The sequence below is a fragment of the Tetrao urogallus genome, assembly GCF_951394365.1.
Source record: "Tetrao urogallus genome assembly, chromosome: 3".
NCBI classification, from domain to species: Eukaryota; Metazoa; Chordata; class Aves; order Galliformes; family Phasianidae; genus Tetrao; species Tetrao urogallus.
Window position 1 is genome coordinate 58,059,106 of NC_136815.1, and position 20,227 is coordinate 58,079,332.

The window sequence follows — 20,227 nt, forward strand, 5'->3', positions numbered from 1 at the left end:
TTTTTAAGCATCCTAGGCATTTAAATCAAAGAGAACAACTGTTGTGGCCTTCTCAGAGGTTGTCCATCAATAGCATGTCAAATAAAGCATTTCCAAGAACAGGCTCATTTCTTTGCTTTACAGCTTGCCCTAAGCCTTGCAGTTTTGTTCACCAATGCCAGAAAAGTCATTCCCAGAATAAAAACAGACATAGAAGTCTCCAGATCCTCATGTAGAGCAATAATGCTGAAAATACATATCCTAAAGAGTTTTACACAGCCACACAGTAGAAAATGCAACCAAGTCATGAAATAACACAGGCAGGCACTTCATAGTGGATACAAGACACCCAGAATAAGCAAGAGAATAGGCAACAGACCAGAGGTGCTCAGTCTGTCCACTCCACAGGCATGAGTGCCCTCTGAATTAAATCTGCTGCCACCACCTTGACTAAGGCTCATTCTCTGAGATCTGCTGGTGTAGCTCACTGGGTGCTTTCTCAGAGCAGAAGCAGTGCAAAGCCCAGATGTCCTTCAGGAGGTTCTTAGTGATCCTTCTTAGTTATACTCTCTTTGGGTTAGTGGCCCAGAGAAATACTAAGTCGGTTACAGACACTAAGGAGAACAACAAGGCTGAAAGGAGGATGCTTTAACGTATGCAAGAGGTTTCTATAAAGAACAAGCTAGTCTGCAGGGTGCAGCCACTCTATACTCTCATTTAATCATTTCTGAATAAATATGCTCCTCAGCAAAGCATGATATTGATTCTCCTGAAATCACGCCTGGTACTTGCTCCCTAGTTTGCCATGGATGCAGATGTCATTCAGCTCATCCAGTATGCTTATAGTTTATCCGTCAGTTTTTGACTTGCTGCTCCCTCTCTTCACATCCCCAGGTGCTGGCTGTGTCTAAATTGTACTGCCTTTTTGCACCGCCTTTCACTCAGCTCATATGCATACCAAATAGTCAGCTTGCTTTAATCTCCTGGACAACTAGAAGTTATCCTCTTGGCTCATACTACTCTCACTGCATCCCCACCATGGCTTCCACTTCTCAATGGTGTCAAATACGTACATTTTCAAAGCCATTTCATAAATAAATGAAGGAGTTAATCTCCCTCCCTGGTTATCGATAGGACTCTTGAAGAGCCTCAGAGCTGGGCTCTGCAGCCTTTTGCAGAGCCACTGAGAGGAATACAGGCGTCCACTGCTTGCAAATAAAAAAGACTAAAATGATAGTAGCTATACTAAAATCAGCGCCAGCGCTGGCCCACCAGCCTCCTCCTTATAGCACTCCTGCAAAGGCTGTTAGCATCACACCAAAGTGTGAGCACTTTGAGCACACTACAGCACCTTGAAGAGCTCTAGGGATTAACCACAGGAGCTGTACATGTTCTGCCCTCTTCTCTTTTCCCAGTGTTAACTTACAAAAAGAGGAAAGGTGATCCAAGGAAGATCTCAGGATTTATCACAGCAGTTGCTAGTGACTGTTTTCTAAGACCTGTGACTAACAAGCCATGCATTTGGCTTGAAACAACACTGAAACTCCCTAAGTAGAAGAACTGTGAGGGATGTATATCATGCTGATGCTGTGCTATTTGATTTGTGCTCCAGCTTAGAACCAGCCTGTATTCCTGCAGATGTCAGAAGCTAAGTAGCTAAAAGGGTTCCCCACATACTATCTCCAACTTCCCCTTTTTTGTTTCACATTTGTTAGGTTGCTGCAGAGTTCTGCTTTTTAAATCTGTGCAGTTGCATGAAGTGATAGCTACAATATTCCTATTCTTTTCTATTATTCTAGGTGCACAGGGGTTCAGAATCATAGAATCTTTTGAGTTGGAACGAGTATTTAAAGGTCATCCAGTCTAACTCCCCTGCAAATGTTAGTACTTGGATTTTATTCACAGAGAAACTTATTTCTGGCACACACATCTGAAATAACATCCCAGAATTAAGGTTTCATTATGCTTAATTCCAGTATTTTTCCTGCAGGTTGTTTTAAGAACACCAAGGAAATCTGGGTGATAGTTAACTAGTAACTGTAATCTTTGCAGAGGCAGAAATTAAATACGATGCTACACATGTGCTTTTAAATGGGGTACAGAAAGGGAAAAAAAAAGCTAAGGTTTGAAACATAAAGATTTTTTTTTCCAGTGGTCCACCTGCATTCATTCTACATGCATCCTTCCCGACGTATGCCCTAAGTTTGATATGTGTAAAACATAAATCGAAACCATATGCTGCAAGCCATTAGACTTGACAGCCTAAAATATCCAAGAGACCACAGGATAGAAATCTCATTACAGCCTCACGGCTGTTGTGCAAATGTTTCAAGTTCATATTTTATCCCGACTCTAATGATCAGGGACGTCAGACTGGGAGCAGAGTGCTCGTGTTTTATCCACTTGGCAAAAGATGGCTGTGCATAGCGGTGCATTCAGTGCTCACGTGTTTTGCTGCTTGATTCGTGGCTCACTCTGTTCTCCCATAGCACTGTGGCAAATGCAAGAGGATTCCAGCATTTCCAGCTGGCCAAGTACACAGATGATGAAACTGCAGTTGATTAAAAGAGCAGTCCTTGGGCGTGCAAAGCAATTAGCACATTTGTGAAAGTGATGGAAGGAATAACAGTGACTGAGATGGAGTCCCCAAGGCGATGATGGCTGGGCAGGGCAATACTGCTCATGACTCCTCCCCTCCTGCACTGGCTCTGTCTGGGCCATGGAAAGGAAAATGTGAAATGGAGTGTATGGGAACTGCTGAGTCACAGCCTGAACCTCTGATTGATCACCTGAGGTGAGCAATGAGTCAGCCAGAGGAGCACAGGTGAAGGCAATTCACCTGTGCTGCCAGAAGGGGTGGAGCCTGGCTCCTAGACCTATTTAAGAGCTGGCTACCAGTGGGGAAGGGTCTCTTCTGGAGATCTGCTCTGCTGGAGTTTTGTAAGTGAGCCTAGAATAGGGGTAAGCTTTGTAAGCTTTCTATCTATTCTCTTTTTGTTGTCATTATCTGCTTTGCCAAACTCCCTTGTTTATTTTGTAATTATAACATCTTAATACTCATTGATTATACATGGGGCTTTAGGAACACTATCACAAATGATGATTTATTTTAATCTGACATGTGACCTGTCTTAGTTTACAGTTAAGAAATGTGGTCAGATGGTACTTGCCATCTAACTCCAGGCAACCTCTGACACCTTTTGTTATTTCTAAATGAATACAACAGTGGAAATACTGGCATATGTGAAGGGATTATGCATAACTTGAGACTTCAGAAGAGCTATGTCTTCATCTGTTCTTTAATGAGGAGGAGGTTGCTGTTGTGGAACCCTTTAGATAAGTTCTTCTCAGGGATCAGTGGATACAGGTGGTACTCAGGGTCTCCCTCTACCTCTGTGCTGGATTTTCCATCTGCTAAGTTTTACTAGTGCCATAAGCTCCAAAGCTGTCATGTACTCTTACTCATGAGGATAGGCATTGCCTACAGCAAGTACACCTCCTCCTGAGTAGAAAACACTCAGTTTTGCCAGGTTTCTGCCCACTCTTTCTTCCTCTGCTGCCCAGCAGAGCCCAATTTAGGAGCTTACACTGCACTCAGTGATGGGTGCCTTGAAGCTCCTTCGACATACTGCTTCAAGTCCATCTTAGAGCAAAAGATGAAGGTGTGTGATTAAAGCTTTACTTGGCAGAGGCTGTATGTCCTAATGAAGTCAATGAGAGACACACTAAGAGTTATTTAGGTACTTGCATTTGTTTACAGAGGAAAACACCAGTCTTAACCAACAGGTAACAAAGTGCAGTAGGTATTTCATAGACAGGGCTTCAGTGAGAACATGGATAGAAAGTACCAGAATGAGTAAAATAGTGTAATGTTAGTATTGGAGGAAAAATACTATGCTTAAGTGCTTACTTGAAATTGATAATTTTGGATTAAAAGTCTCTTTAAGTCCCCTGAAGTCAACAGAAAAGAGGGTCTGGCATTGAAATGTCTGCCAGATCAGATTTCACCTCTGAATAAGAAGATTGTTTGGGATTTAAAAAGATGGCCCACACCAAAACAGGGCAACTCAAATACGCTTTTGAAACATAAAACTATTTTTTGCCTTTGCTCCGACTCTTGTCAAGACTGGCAGCTGGGGAAACTTTGTGCAACACATGCCTGGTGCTCTCTTCCCTTAAGCGTGGATGTGCAGGGTTGGTGGAGGCAGGAATTCCTCTGGCACATCTGCTGACGTGAGGCTCCTGGAATCTGCATCCTCCCTGAGCCTGCTTTAGCTCACTGTCCTGGTGTCTCGGCACCCGCCTCCACCCGCCAGTTCAAGAGATAAGAGTGCCTTCACAGAACCAGTCTTGCAATTACCCACCTTCTAGGTTTTCTTTCCCTGACCTTTAAAGGGATGAACTGCTTACATGCCTTTGTGCAAGAGCCAAGCTTTTGGAGAGGTGGCTGTTTCAAAGGAGCAAGTATGGTCTTTTCGTAAATATCATGTCAGGCCCATGTAACTCAATCTTATTTATAGCAGTCTTAATGCACACCGTGGAGACCAGCGTTGCTGTTGCACAAGAATATTAATCTGAAGCATTTCAGAACTGTGAGGTAGATAGCTGCATTTTTTGAGCAAGCTGCATAGCAATTGTTGACTTTAGCTTTGTCTCAAGTTTCATGAAGCATTTTAAACTATTCGGTGCTCTGAAGAAAATGATAAACTATTACAGATGAGCAGCCAGCCTGTGAATCATTTGTTAAGCGTTTGGTTTTGACACTCAAAACCCAAACTGGATACCTAGGAATGAGGACAGAAAACTGTTCTGTGATGTTAAGCATATAATTTTGTCTCTGAATGCACTTACTAAATATTTGAATCCTCCTTCAAAGCCCCTTCAGCTCACATGTCCCCACAGAACTCACCTGAAGTGAACAGAAAGCAATTTCTGTAAGGAAATCTTAAGACAGAGCTTGCATTATTAGATGAGGGCTGTATATTTTGTGCTTGGTAGAAGCAAAGAGAACAGCTGAACTTTTATCAATCTCAAGGGCACTTTTACAGGCTTGAATGCTTCTTGAAAATCTGGACCTAAGACTCTTGGCGAAAGAAACATATTCCTGCTTTATGTGCTTAGGACAAGAAAATGATCAGAGTCCTTTTGTCTGCAGTAGACTGAAAATAAAATTGATAATATTTGCTATATCCTGAGGCAAAAACTGGTATACTGATACCAAATGCAGGAGGAAAAAAACAGCATACTGCATAGTACTTGCTTCACTGTGCTTTATGGAAAAGTGCACATAGCTGGGCTTTAGTCCAAAAAGCTCTGGTGTAGTACACACTGCTCTTAGAGACACAGAACATCACACTTGGAAGGGATGCATAAGGATCACCAAGTCCAACTCCTGGCTCCACACAGGACCACCCAAAAATCAGACCACATGACTGAGGGCATTACCCAGATGCTCCATGAACTCCAGCACTCGGGGCTGTGCCCACCGCCCTGTGGTGCAGCCCCTTTCCCTGACCCCCAGCTGCCCTCCCCCGATGCAGCTCCTTGCCGTTCCCTCGGCCCTGTCGCTGTCCCGCAGAGCTCAGCGCTGCCCCTCTGCTCCTTGTGAGGAGCTGCAGCCGCCATCAGGTCTCCCCTCAGCTCCTCTGCTGTGCACTGAACCAATACAGGGACCTCAGCTGCTGCAATGCTGTATCGACCCTCACACAGATAGTCAAGAAAGCTTCACTATCTGCTGAGCCTGGGGTTAGTTAGTACTCACCACATCTTATTTGAATTACGCATACGGCTGGGTGTGTAAATTACAGGAAGACTCCGTGTTTAAGAGTTTCCGCATCATGCCGAGGCTTGGAGAAGAAAAAAAAAAAAAAGCAAGGTTTGACACATAATAAGGATTGATGTGCTACTTCAAATGGTAGTGTTACTGGAAAGGAAGGAACTTCCACAGGAAGAGCAAGGGAAATAATACAGGAATCAATAAAGGTTGCTAAAAATAGTATTTGACCTATCTTCCATATGAGCTAAAATGCCCTATGTAAGACATGCACATGCTATACCTTGGCTGGCACATCCAGATTGCTCCTACTGGTGTACAGGTTGTCAGGATTTCCCCAAAGGTCGCTGGGTAAAGGGAAGCACCTCTAGAGGATGAGTGAGGTTCATCTCACCTACCTAAGGAGCAGCCAGCAAAGAAAAGGAGCGTGCTGTAAAGCCTGCTGTTTTCCTAATTAACGTTAGCTTCACGTGCTTAAAGTCAAGCATGTGCTTAATTACTTTCCTGGAGAGAGCATAGAGAGCTGAGCACCCAGGGAGACTGAACTACTAGCTGGGAGGAAAGCAAAGAACTGAGCAAACCTGGCAAGCAAAACTGGGAAATGGGGAGAGCTTGCCTGCAAGGATGACTAAGTTGTAAGCTCAGAAGCGTAATAGGTCTAAGGTGAGAGAACATCATTAGTCAGGCAATTTACAGGTAACATGCTTTCATCATTTTCTATTTAGCATTCATTTTCTGCAACATTGGACAGGAGTTTGCTCAGAGGGGAGGAAAAAGGCAGAGGCAACATGGGGCAGGGAGCTGTGACCCCCTGGTCCCTCTTGCTCCAGCATCATTACGGTTAGTGAAGGCACTAACAAGTGGAACGAATGTCAAGGACAGTGATGGCTGTATGGCTGCTGTCTGGAGGGGGAAGGCTGTCATTCCACTTTCTTCATGTTTGGGAGGTTCTTAGAATTTGAGCACCGTGGCTGCTGTTCTATGTTCTTTGTTCTATGCAAACTCCAGCTATCAATTAGTTCTGATTTAAGCCTCTATTTACGTGAACACTATTAAAGAACAACAGATTATATGGTTGGGGAATACATTAGTACCAAAGATTGTTCTGCAAAACATGAGAAAAGATTGCTTGGGCAAAATTAAAGGGGTTTTTATTTCTAAGACATTTTTTAAGCCTATTACACAAACTCTGCTCAGGGCTTTCTGTGCTTCTTGGTGGGGCTTGTATGGATAGATTGAGAGCAGTACGAGGCCCTAAATTTGAAAATTATGGCCTGTAACAAGTCACAGAAAGGTTTTAGCATTGCCCCTGTTAATCGGCACCAGAAAAACATGTGCAAGAAGTAATACCCTCCCCGCATGCCCCCACCTCCAGCCTCCCCATCTTGCAAACAAAAAACTACAAGAGCCAACAGATCTGTTCTGGTTTGTTTTATTTCACTTTATGTTTATTAAAATGCTGTGTTTGCAGTTTATATTTCTTGGCACACTTATTTCAATGACATTTAAACAAGAGCAGCAGATTGGCTGACAGGATAGATGGTTTCATTTGGAGTTTTGGAATGAGCCTGTGTCTTATAATCATCAACTGCATTATCTGTACTCTTCATTTGCTTTTGTTTAACTTTGGACAGTGAAAACATGCTCAGCTGTTTCCCTTTGTTCTCTACTTGTTTCCGCTTTCAGTTTCTCAAGTACCAGAGGGAGAAATGCAGCAACATCCAAGTTAGTCTACCAGAAGCAAATGTTTACAACACAAAAGAATCATCAATGTAGATGTTTTTACTCAACAGCAAAAAAATCTTTATTGAGAACAGGGCTTGTGATGTGTGATTTTACTTGCTTCTTTGCCCAAAAAACAGCACTTGGTATCAAAATTCCCTGGCACTGATGAGCAACCCTTTGGAGGCTGGCCAGCTCCTGGATGATCAGCTGCTCTCCTGCTCCCAAAGGTTTTTGAAGGGCAGCAGGGGGTAACACCCATAGTCATTTATAGTTTGGGATCATCTGGAGCATTGCTGAAGGCAATTCTCTTGGCTTGGTAAAGCCCCCTGTTAAAGTCATTGCTAGTTTCCAACCAGGTTGCTCAGGAGCAAAGAATCAAGCTCTGATATCTTTTTCCCTGTGCAAGTTTTAGCTGCTTGTTTGAGTAAATTCATTGTGCCCAGAGCCATTCCTGGTGCTAGGCACCCCATTCTATATAAGTAACCTCTCCCACTCAGGAAAGAGCGTGCCCCATACCCAAACCACCTTCTGGGAATAGTCTCTCTAGGACCCTCTGAAGAAGATTCTCTTTGGACCCAACAAAACCGTGCCAGGGGCAATGTGAATAGTTTAGTAATGCTTTGCAATCTGAACAGCAATGTTTAACAACAGAACAATCAAGCTCTGTCTACTGAGAATTGTCCCTGGCATCATTAACGGTTGTGTGCCTATATTAGCAAATTAGCATCCACGTGTGACTCCTCTTCCTATAGCTTGATGAAGCTTAGTCTGTGTGTCCTGTCCAGAGTCTGGCCTCGTGCTCTTTGGCCCTGGAACTGGATTTTCACAGCCAGACAGCACAGACTTGATGTTGTCCACGAATGGCATAAGCTTCATCCTTACACTCTGTCTTTGAAATAATCTGACCAAAACACTGACTACTATCAGCCCACTATGGGCCTCCACTGACTTTGGGCATTCTTAATGAAAGAGCCCTTTTTCAGGAAGAGCTGAGCGTATGTAATTCCCAAGTGGTTTGTAAAACCTTGTTCTGAACTCAGGAACCAAAGCTCAATTGACTTCAGTGGTACACAGCTGGGATCGCAGCTCTGTGGCTGCTCTGCGTCCCTGAATACAAGGATGCCTTCCTCTGGTCGTGAAGGCTTCAGATAGAAAACATCAGTCTTAGCACAGGCAAATTCATTCTCTGTAAGCAAAGCAAGGCAGCTTCAGCTCTATCTGCTGAAAGCAAGCTGAGATGAGAAGGCAGGAAGTTTCCCATAATCCAGCAATGATAACATTTCATATCAGGTTCTTTTAGGAAAATTATAACATTCCTGCATGGTTTATTTGGATGGGAAATTTTTTCAGACTGATTTATTTCTTTACTTGTCAGTTTCTCTCTTTTTTTTTTTTTAATAAGATCTGAGAAACGAAGAATTCTTCCTTCTTTATAACCAGAAACCAGATATTTCACACGATCTTGTATTTCATGAAACAAAACTAAATCAAACTTTCCCTACACACTGAATATTGAATATAGGATATCCTGGATGTAGCAGTGCTTCTTCTCTTCTATCTGGAGTGGAACCAGCAGCCAAATATCTGAAAAACATCTATGAAATTTTTAATCCCGTTCTATGTTCACAGGCTTGCTGTGAGATCTGAGGAGGTGAGTACAGTCTGGGCTGATATCCTAGCACTGATGCTGAGTGTGACGTGAAAGAGCTGAACAACAGGTTGCAGTTAGTCATAAAGTATCAGCACAGATATGGTACTAGGAACAGAAAAGTTAAATTCAGAACTCAAAGTCAGATGTCATCAATCCAAATGTAGTGAGTACATATTATGAATGAAAAGGGGAAATATCTGTGGGTTTCTTTCCTAGGAGGAAGTGTGCTTATACCACAAAGTCAGTGGGTTATTCCCAGCACGGGAAAGAATGAGGTGAGTTGAAATTGGCCATGCTGACTGTGGAGAAGAGTGATGCTGGGGAATGCCAAGGAAAACACAAGATACTGTGCTATGCCAGGTGATACCTGCCCATGAAGGCCATCTGAGTGCCATCAGCAACCTTGAAAAGCTATGGTGGCTGACAAAGAAGTCGGAATGTGGAGCTGCTGGAAGTGGCAGCTGTGGAAACCTCTCATCCTCACTGGGAGCAGACCTGAAGTGCTTTCAAAGTCAGGCTGACATTGTGCGAAACCTGGAAATGTCAGGAAGGAAAGTATGAAGTAGCTTCAGACAAATTCCTACAAGAAAAAAAAAAAAAAAACACCAAACCAACAAAACAAAAACTGAGAAGGACTGAATTTGATGTTCGTTCTACATACAGGTTCATTAGCAGCCACAATTATCCTGCAGGCAGTGGAGACTCTTTTGCTTCACAATGTTTTTCCAGCTTCTCTGACAGGAGATAATGACTCAAAAGTTGTGTTAGGCTTGTTAGCAGTGTAATTTCATGCATTTTAACTTTGCTATTACTTTGTCTAAGGCCCAAATCCTGGCTTACCAGTCTATGTGAACTAGCTCTTCCTTTTCTAAGTAAACCTTTGGCAGGATATTAAAGGGAAGAGGTACCTTTGGAGATATTTTTACTTGTGTTTTTTTTTTTTTTTTTTCCAGGAACATTCTTCAGTCATCTGCCTGGAAGCTGACTTAAGCTGGGAGACCCGTTCCCACAGTTTGGTGGCTGGCTTAAGAATGAACAGGTTGTAAGGCAGTGCTTGTTTTTTCAGGAGTGTTCAAGACACACATGACAAACTCATTGACACAGAGTTCATTGTTCTTGTTTTATGTTTATGCCTGTCACCTACTTCTTCATTTAATCTATTTCCAGAACACCTACAATTGGTAGGACATTTTCTGAAAATAATTTGAAATTGCAAAACCAGACACTTCCCACAAGGTTCCCAAAGGAGAAAAATGTAGGTTTTACCATTATTAATTCTTAGCTGGCACATTTTTCTGAGAATTACTAGTCACCTAATAAATAGGTTTGAGGCATTTTTACAATATAACTCAAAACATGCTGTACATCACTTCAAATTTTATACTTTTTATGAAAAGAGAAAACTAGCATCCAACCAAAGCATATTTTGTACTTGCATTATTTATGGCTATTTTATAGACTGTAACGTTGCTTAAGAAGCACAATCAATTATAGACTGCAGCTTTTCTTAGGAAGCATAATCAACCAAACCTATCTGGGAAGGACTGGCATTCCAAGCAGTTATGCACAGTTCAAAACAAACAGTAAAAATGGATCCCTGCTGTAGCTCTTCTCCAGCCCAGAAAACCTTGTTTAAGCCTTATTTCTTTCTGATTTTCCTCAAATGATGGACTATTCATTTCTACTGTTATTGTACTGTAAGTAGAACAGCCATACCTGAAATGTCACTCAGCCTGTTGTCTTTGTAACAGGTTAGGAATAAATGACAAAATATCCAGGATTACTATAGTGCTAGTCTTTTTAGTATGCTCTTTCGATTTCTAGCAGTTGGCAGCACAGGGGTTTCTAGAACCCAGAAATGTATCTGCTGCTCTGTGTTTACCAGCCCTAACATCCTTTCCTCCATGAATGTAAGTACTTTTGAATTACAGTCTTTTGCCTTCACAGCATCCTGTGGCATCCTGTTGTTAAATGGTGTGTTATAGGAGAAAAATACTTTCTCTTCTTTGCTTTAAACAAATATGCACGATAATTCCACCTGATGCTTTCCATTCTTGTGTTATAGTAAAGTGTCAGTAATTACTTCTTGTTCACCTTCTCGATTCACTTAACAAGTTTATAGCCTCTCCAGCTTCTCATCTCAGTCCTCTTTTTTTTTTTTCCTCCCAAATTGCAGTACAGAAGCCATAACGTATCTCCAGCCATCTTTGATGCCCCTTTCTGCATCACTTCTTATTCTGCCATGCCATCTATGAGAGATGAGACTAGAATCATGCACCAGATATTCCAGATAGAATATGGAACATTATATAAACTGTGGGTTTATATAATGGCACTTACAAAGCTTTGCTTCTTCCCTTCCTAGTAAACCCATGAGTCAGTTTGTCTTCTCAGCTCCTACTGAGTGCTGAAACAATGTCTCAGGAGATGACTTAGAAATCAGGCATTATGTCTCTGCGGAGTGATTAACCAAATTGCCTTATGTAGTTCTTAGATCTTCACATATTTCTCATTGTGTTGCTTTAAAAATGAAAAAAAAAAAAAAAAAAAAAAGTGTTTTTATTGTTAAAGTGCAAACTTGCCAACAGGAACTCCTAATAGGAATCACCTGCTAGACACAGCCAATGAACCCAGAATAGGGCAGAGACCAGGATGGCTGCAGTGGGTAGCCTGCCTTGCATTCAGGTTTCTGGCCCTTCCTAGCATCAGATCTTGTCTTCACTTTCTTATGGCATTGCCAAAAGTGTTCAAGCTGAAATATTCCCCGGCTGCCTACCTCAGGCTAGTTTAGTCTTGCTGGGAGTTTATTTCATTTGTGGATTTTTGTGGTTTGGAGGGGGTTGTTTGGTAATTTTTTTTCTTTTTCATTGTTTGTCTCAGGCAAAACAGCTTTGCTATTGCCAAGTAGGAGGCTAGGGAATTTTCCTCTTATCCATATTTGATGGAAATAAATTGTGTCCTTTCATTTGGAAATTACTAATGACAGTGGGATTGGAGAAAAAGATTGTAGTTGGGCAGAATACATTTGTCCATTATTTTGTCAAGAAGGAGACTTCTGGCATCCCCACTGGCATGCTTCTGATATTTTCCAAACCCTTATCCTGTGAGGAGTCCCAGTTTATACAAAGAGAGATAATAAGCTGATGAGGGGAGCTGCTACTTACGGGATCCTATTTCAATTCTGTTCCTCAGTAGGACCTGAGCTCATCAATGTCTGGTTTCAGCTAAGTGAGCTTCCAGCCTTCACAGTGTACCCAGCTCTGGCTTCCTGCTGCCTTCTTGCCTTACCCCCTGCACCTCCTCGGATGCTAATAAACTGCTTCCCTGTTCTGCAGATAAGAGTTTTCCTGATCACTTACAAGCCTGAAATACAGAGCGGGCCAAAACTATACAACATCACTCCCCCACCAACACACTCACAAAAACCAACAATCTAAACCAGTTGGCATTTTGCTGACTCTTCACAACCACCCTGTCTCCAGAGACTGTTTTGTTTTGGCACTCAACATCAAGAATAACGTCAGATCCTAGCCAGTCATGTGGCGCCAGTGCAAAGTGAACAAAAGCCAAGGAAGGGAGTTATGGGAAAAAAGGCCACTGTTCCAAAAAAATGTAAATGATATCACTTTTCTCCTTAACAGCCCCAGTAAACTATCCCTCCCAATGGCAAGTGCTTCTTTCTGCAGTTGCCTGCAGTAAGGGCACAAGTATGGATCATATTAGTGTGCTTCGCAGAGGCTACATATTTATCATAAAACAGCATGTTTCAGTAAAAATTCTTTCCCCTTCAATATGAGCTGAGCAGTGCTGTCCCTTGAAGTTAGCATGAGAAGTGAGGGTGTATGGATAGCCACAAGAACTGGAGCATGCATTATCTGGAAGGGAGGAGAGCCAGTCGTGTGCCTCATTACAGCACTTGCACTTTTCAGGAGTCATCATTTGCATTATGACATCTGCTAGAGATCTTAATTATGGGTTGTGGCCCCACTGGAGTAGGCCTGAACAGATGTAAGTGTTATGTTTCTAATTATCTTAACACCTTTCTGGCAGGGTGTCATAAATACAAGTTAATTAAGCCCTATGATGCAGAGATATGAGTGGGTTTTTTTTTCATTCTGGTTTATAAATGAAAAAGCTGAGTGACTAGCTCATGCCTATTACTCATTCCTTAAATCCTAATCCTCTCTGGGTCCTTCTTCTCAACCACTAGGTGCCTTCCACCTTGTGGAAAATCAGCACATTTTTGCCCATTGCTGATAAAATTAATAAAGCACATCCCATTCTCGTGGCAAATCTTAGGAAACTTTTCTTACAAAGTTGAAAAACATGAGGCATTTCAACTTCATGAAAGACCTCCCTTTCAGCCCTCTTGCTACCCACCCATAGACCGGGTCCTTCAAGAGACATAAATATTCCCTGGCTACTCTAACTGCAGAGAAAGGACTTGAAAGGAGCTGGGACAAAACAGGTTGGGTGGGTATTTTCTCCCTGCCTGCAGGTACAGCATGTGCACACCCGAGGCCAGCAAAACATACACCCACTTTCTAGCCAAATAATGATCTCTTTCCACTAGCAAGCATCCGCAGAAATCACATTATGTTTTCAGATCAGTTTCTGAAGGGAAAAGCACAAGAAATAAACTTTAGATTTTCCAGAGCTATTGAGGGTATCTTGAGCAGTCAGGTGGAGAGACTGGTCTTGAACATGACCTAAGGCAGACACTTAGAAGTTTAGATAAGCAGAATTAAGCAATTAGAATGCCCTCAACTTGAGTTTCCAGAAGTCTTTTATGACACTTGGTATGTGAAACTCGCTGATGTTCATAGTTATGACAAAAATCCCAGGCACCAGAACTCAGCTGGAAAAATATCATAAATTAAATCATCTCTCATTTATTTCATAGTTGTTTTATTGCAAAATCTCTGTGGTAAACTGCCCTATACCTGGAGTGCTGAATTCAAGCACTCTTTGTTTTAAAGTCTTCAAGCTGTGAAGGGAAAAATAAAAACTAGGAAGTCCAGTTTTCATCTTTTGAATTTGAGGTTAATATTTTTATTGTTTATTCATTTATTGTTTTTTTAGAGGAACTGGCAAAACTGATCTCAAAAATGCCTAAATTTGAGAGGAATTGCTGTTGTACCATACTGCTCCACAGGGCTCATACCAGTCAAAATAGTACATAAGAAGATACACCTTGACAAATATGCGAATAATTATGAAGCTGTCCTTAGTGGTGTCTTGTATTTTGAAGAAAAACTTGTCATTGAAAATGGAGGCTGCTTTGTTGAACTGCCTGGACTGGTGAGCGAGAGGCAACCCTGTACTTAGGGGGATTGCTGTTGAACAGATGGGATCACTGTTTTGCACATGATCGTGGAATGCAGTAAAATTGTTTGGTTCTGGGAAAGTTTTCCTCCCATGGTATTATCAAAATGGCCAGAAGGCCTGGTTCTGAAATCCACAGTCCCGCATGTAATCCTCACACATGCTTAAGGAAGACACGAATTACGAAGGAAACAAAGCATAGAAACATCAATTTTGCAGAGAGATATTCTTATTTCTTGATATTAAGAAGGTGCAAAGGGAAGAAAACAGATATACAAGGAGCCTTTTTCTGCTAACAGCAGAAACGGGGGAAGGACACCGTGTTACTGCCTCATAGCTGACAGCCTGCAGTGACTTCAGCACACTGGGATGCAGAAACACTTTCAGGAGAGTTCTGTCAAAATGTTTCTCTCCAGCACCTTGACACAGCAGGCCTTCATGTCTCACTTCCAGTTTCAAGTCACCGAGGATGGCAGCGCAGGATGGAGGCTAGGCCAGAGGTTACAAATGTAGGCTCCTCATCCATAGAGGCCAGGGGAATTCACTCCGCTGACAGGCTTAGGGCCCCCAAAGAGCTGCAGCAAAGCTCTGCTGCTTTGCACCCGCTGAGCATCTGGCCCTGAGCCTGTGAGAAGGAGGAATTAATGTGTCTCATGCTCTGTGCAGTTCTGAGCAGCTGCTCTGAAGGACTCTGGGAACGTGTGCCCTAGCTGAAAGCTCTGGAAAGGATCGATTGTGCACAAGCATTCCAAAACTTCAGTGTTTTACAGGGCGTGAATACAGGCTGGAAGAAATATGTAATGTAGTAAGCAGCTTCTTGGCAAATCTCTTTGCAGATCAGGTGGGTGAGGAAGAGATTATGTCCATTCCTACTGATTAAGAGCTGCATGGTGCCTGTCCATGGACTAGCTCTGATGGGATCAGGTGACCCCCGCCTGGTACAGCTATGTGCAGTGGTCTGGCTAACATGGGAGGGATTTTGCTGCGTGAATAAGTGTGAGCTCTCCCTCTGACTGGTTTTTGTCATTATTATTAATCAGGAGCTACATCTTTCAGTCTATCTTTATCTTAATATGGTAACTGCTTTAGTAGATCTGCCGAAGAAATCCTGCAAAGATTACTTAAAAAGTCATCTGATAACTTTTTTTTTTTTTTTTTTTTTTTTTTTTCCTAAGAAGCTTTCAGCTGCTGTGTGTTACATTTTTTAGAGATTGTGAACAGTAAGTCAAGATTTGTATTCTGTAGGACTGACTACCTTTGCTACAGCAGTTCCTTGTTACTTTTCCTTAATAGAAGGTGATATCCCTAACCACCTCTGAGAAGGGCTTGAGAGGGCTCTAAGGGCTAGATAGGGGGTTCAGCCTCTTATCCCTGGTAATAATGATAGGATGAAAGGGAATGGCCTCTGGCTGTACCAGTGGAGGTTCTGGTTGGATATCACAAAACATTTCTTCTCAGAAACTGTGGCGAGGCAGTGGCACAGGCTGCCCAGGATGGTGGTTGGGACACCATTCCTGGAGGTGTTCAAGAACCATGTGGCACTGAGGGACGTGGTTTAGTGGGCAATATTTTTGGTAGGTGGATGACTGGACTAGATGATAGTGATCTTTCCAAACTTAATGATTCTATGATTCTATATAGTAAATTCCTTAAATTCGGGAATATTGAGGTAATTTATTTGTTTGTTGCTTTATCTTTCCAAATTGAAGTTTTCAATAACTTACACTTTCATTAAGATTTTGTTGTTCGTTCCAGTTAACTGCATCCCACGCCAGGCTGAAAACCTCTTGAGTGCTTATATGAGAAACTGAAACTGAGGAAAAGTTTTATTATTCTATCTTCCTACCAAAACCCACGTTTCAGCTTCCAGCTCTTCTTGCTGTGTGTTAAATGGTTACCCAAGAGAGAAGAGGCACAACTTGTGGTTAAGAAGAATTGCAGACGTCTGCCATAGGACAGTTCTTCTGTTCACTAAGCAAGTCAGGTAAGTACTTGGACCATAAACAGAAGGAATTACATCTATAGCAGCTCTCTCATATTGACATTATGTATTAAAATTAGCAGTATTACTTCTCATAGAATCATAAAATCAATTACAGGATGGCTTGAGTTGGAAGGGACCTCAACAATCCAGTCAACCCCCCTGCTATGGGCAGTTTTGCAAACCACTAAATTAGTCACTTTTCTTTCAGTTTCTTTAATTTAATGAAGATCTGATCAGCTTAAGCTCTTTAGAGAAATTGAGAACTACCACGGAAAGTTACTCTCCTACCATGGTGTGTGTTTTTACAGTCCATTCTAACTTGAATCACAGTTTCACAAAGCAGAGATGCTTGGGAAGATAATGTCAACTATACAAATTATTTGATATTACAGGGATAATTAGAAGATGTATCCTGAACTTGCCAACTTACAACTATGCTTCAATTTACTCAGCAATAGGAGCAACTAAAGTGAGGCACAGGGAAGAGAGGGAGGCAGATGCCCCTGCACATGGGGATTATTTCAACTGTATTTTTAAAGTGTTTACAGTCATCATCCTAACTTCATAAATAACTGCTCTCTGTACAGCAATTTCCACCTAGAGACCTAAAGAGCTTTCAGAAAATTTACTCAGTGCTTCTTGTGAACAGGATGGCCTGAACCCATACCACTATTAGTGAACCTCCACCTCCTTTCCCAGAACCTCTGCTTTCACTATTTCTCTTCTTCTTTTCTTCTTCTTTTTTTTTTTTTTTTTTTTTTTTTTTTTTTAAGTCAATCTATTACTCTTACTATCAAGCCATAAATCATACAATGGCCAGGGGAAACTCTGCTGTGCTATTTGAGGTACAGGAACTTGAAGGTTGTGTTAATTTCAGTGGTCTGTGGCAGTGAATCAGGCAAGACCTGAGAGCAGCCTTTTAGTATCTAAGGGAGGGCAGTGAGAAAGAAGGGGACAGATTCTTCAGCAGGGTCTATTGTGATAGGACAGGGGAAACGGTTCCAAACTAAGAGAGAGGAGATATAGATTGGATGTATGGGAGAATATCCAACTTTACAGTAAGGGTGGTACAGGTTGCCTGGAGTGCGGTTGGACTTAACGATCTTGAAGGTCTTTTCCAGCCTGAGCAATTCTATGATTCTAGGATTCTATGAGTGGTGGTGGATGCTGCACCCTTGGAGGCACTCAAGGTCAGGCTGGACTGGGCTCTGAGGAACCTGACGTAGCCTGTAGGTGTCCCTGCTCAATGCAGGAGAGCTGGACTAGGTGGCATTTAGGGGTCCCTTCTGACTCAAATGATTCTATGATTCTCTGAATCACAGTGTAAACACAATTTTTATCCCACGTGGAAGTAGAAGAAGCTTCTTCTGAACAGACGGTGGAGAGCGAGTTCTATTTTTCTGCTGAAATGAAGGACACTGGGAGACACTCTTATTAGTTTTTCCCTCTAGTCAAGAATGGAAAACCAACAATCAAAGCAATAACAAGGGAGAAAGGGATTAAAAAAAAGAGAGAGAGAGAGAATGAATATTCTGCACTCTCAAAAGCACAAAATTAAAAATCCTATCACTGCAGTAGGTACCAATATTATCAACCAGCCAGGGCCCTTCGGCGTACGCCAGTCTCGGGGCAGGAGCCGCGGGGCTGCGAATACCCGCAGGCTTCGGGGCGGAGGCAGACGGCCGAGCGGGCGTGGTTAAGCCGTACGGGCGTGGCTACGCGGCTCGGGGGCGTGGGCCGCCGTCCCCCCGCGGCGAAGCGGGGGCGCGCGGCTGTCGGCTGCTGGAGCGCGAGCGCGGTGGAGCGGCCGCTCTCATTGGCGCGCCGGGACAAAGTGGCCGGAGCGGCTGGGAGCTGAGCGGAGCTGGGCGCCGCGTGCCGCCGGCCGCGCGCGGTGCGGCGGGGGGAGGTGGAGGAGGAGGAGGAGAAGGAGGTGGAGGAGGAGGAGGAGGAGGAGAGCGGGGGGGGGGCGGCAGCGGCGCCGAGAAGATGAACCGGAGCTTCAACAAATCTCAGACTCTGCGGTATCTGGAATGCAGCGCAGTGGAAGTGAAGAGTAAGGTGAGCGCGGCCTCGCCGCCGGCCGTACGGCCCGGGGCGCTGAGGGCGGACAGGCGAGGTCTCCGCTCCCGGCGGTGCGGGCGGGCGCGAGGGGCCCCGTGCCCGTCGCCGCAGCTCGATCTTTTGTTTCGCCGCCGGCGCTCGCTCGACGGGGCAGCGCGGGGAGCGCCGCCGGCCCGGTACCGTTCCGTTTTGCCTCGCCGCCGGCCGGCCGCGTCTCGGTGTCCGCGGCCGCTCACAGGTGCTGCGGATGCCGGGGCTTCAGCCGGTACGCCTCCGCGTGGGGAAACACGCGTGGAAGCGCAGGAAAGCTGCCCGTCCCTCGTCACCTGCCCGGCGGCGGGATGGCTCGGCTGCCTCGGTCCTCACTGCCACCGAAATGTTGCGGGGTTACGGGTGTCCGTCGTGCTCCCGCAGCCGGGCAGTTTGTACTGCTCCCCGGGTGGGACGTGGCCCCTGCACTTATGGCGAGTTGTGGTCCCGTTCAGTGAGTGCCGAGTGGTGCCCTAAACGCGTAAACTCTAATCTAGAGCACTGGCCATAGGTGAGAATTGCACTCCCTTCCTTTAGCTTAACGTATCCATAGCGTGAGCTCCTTCCCTTAATAACAGCTTTAAGAGAGTCCTATAACAAAGACTCAGAGCCCTGTTTACAGCTGCAGTGGTCTCGTAAGCGAGCCCTGTGTAGGTGCAGGGTGGTAGGGGGCTGTGAGCATACTGTTGTAGATGGTGAGAGGGAGCTACTTGGTACTCATTGAGTGGTGTCCTGCTGTGCATAAAGCCCACGGGGTCCTTCTTGTGCCACTGTCCTGTGGTGGGGATGGAGCCAGCAAAAAGCTCTGGTCGGTAGTGCCACATGAGGGGCTGTGTGGGACTGGATAAAGCTGCTGTTGGTAGCTCCCAAGCAGTCAGTTGCCTCTGTTTTGCAAGCACGAGGCCTGCCCCAGCCTGCCAGAAAACCAGAAAGTTGAGTCTGCGTGCTGTTGGTTGGTGCCTGTCGGGCAGCAGCGCTGGGACCTGGCTGGTTGCTCCTGGGCACCGTGTTGCAGCCATCAGCTATGGGGCTTGGGTGGCTTCAAAGGGCTGGGCTCTGTGGTGGAGGGGCTCAGTGGGAGCATTGCCTTGGCACGTGGTGCGAGACATTCCTCTCCTTGTGGGTTGAGTCAGATCTGGAGGAGCTGTGGGGAGTCACATAGGCTGCAAACTTGACTTCTAAATTTTATTTATTTATTTATTTAGCCTATGGCGTGATAGCCAGGTGATTTCCTGCCTACGCCCAGCTGGTGTGTTGTGTTAGGCCGCTGCATGGAAATGGCTCCTGTGAAAACGAACAGAATGCTTTCTGGATTAGTTGAGAACTGGCTATACCCGAATGTTATTTCTGTTCTCCAAAAGAAAGACCTTGGAAATCAGTTTGCGCCTGTAGTTATTGGAATGGGAGAGTTTATCACATCCTTGGTACTGCGCTGGATGAAACAGTTGTTTAGCAGTCCCCAAATACCTGTAAATTTTAACGTTTCTGATGTGTGTCAGAGGATTATTTAAAAAAAAAAAAAATTTAAAAAAGGGAAGGAGCATCATGGTGGCTAAGCTCACTGATTCATAAATGCCTTTCTTACACACAGTAAGTATGTGAGCTCTGTGATGAGGGGATTGTAGCTGATCTGAACCTGGACCGAGCCAGGCCTGTGGCCATAGCTGGGGACATGGCTGTGTCCATGGTTATTCTG

The 20,227-nt window shown here is 44.0% G+C and overlaps 1 protein-coding gene across 1 annotated transcript in view; it reads left to right on the plus strand.

Moving 5' to 3' along the window:
• Window positions 1-18,426: 18,426 nt before the first annotated feature.
• PARD6G (par-6 family cell polarity regulator gamma) overlaps window positions 18,427-20,227 on the plus strand; it is a gene marked incomplete at both ends in the record, with an annotated part of 54,904 nt that continues 53,103 nt past the window's right edge. The window contains one exon of the mRNA XM_079533103.1: window positions 18,427-18,498. Within this exon, the coding sequence (XP_079389229.1) occupies window positions 18,427-18,498 (72 nt within the window). The remainder of the gene's footprint in view (window positions 18,499-20,227) is intronic.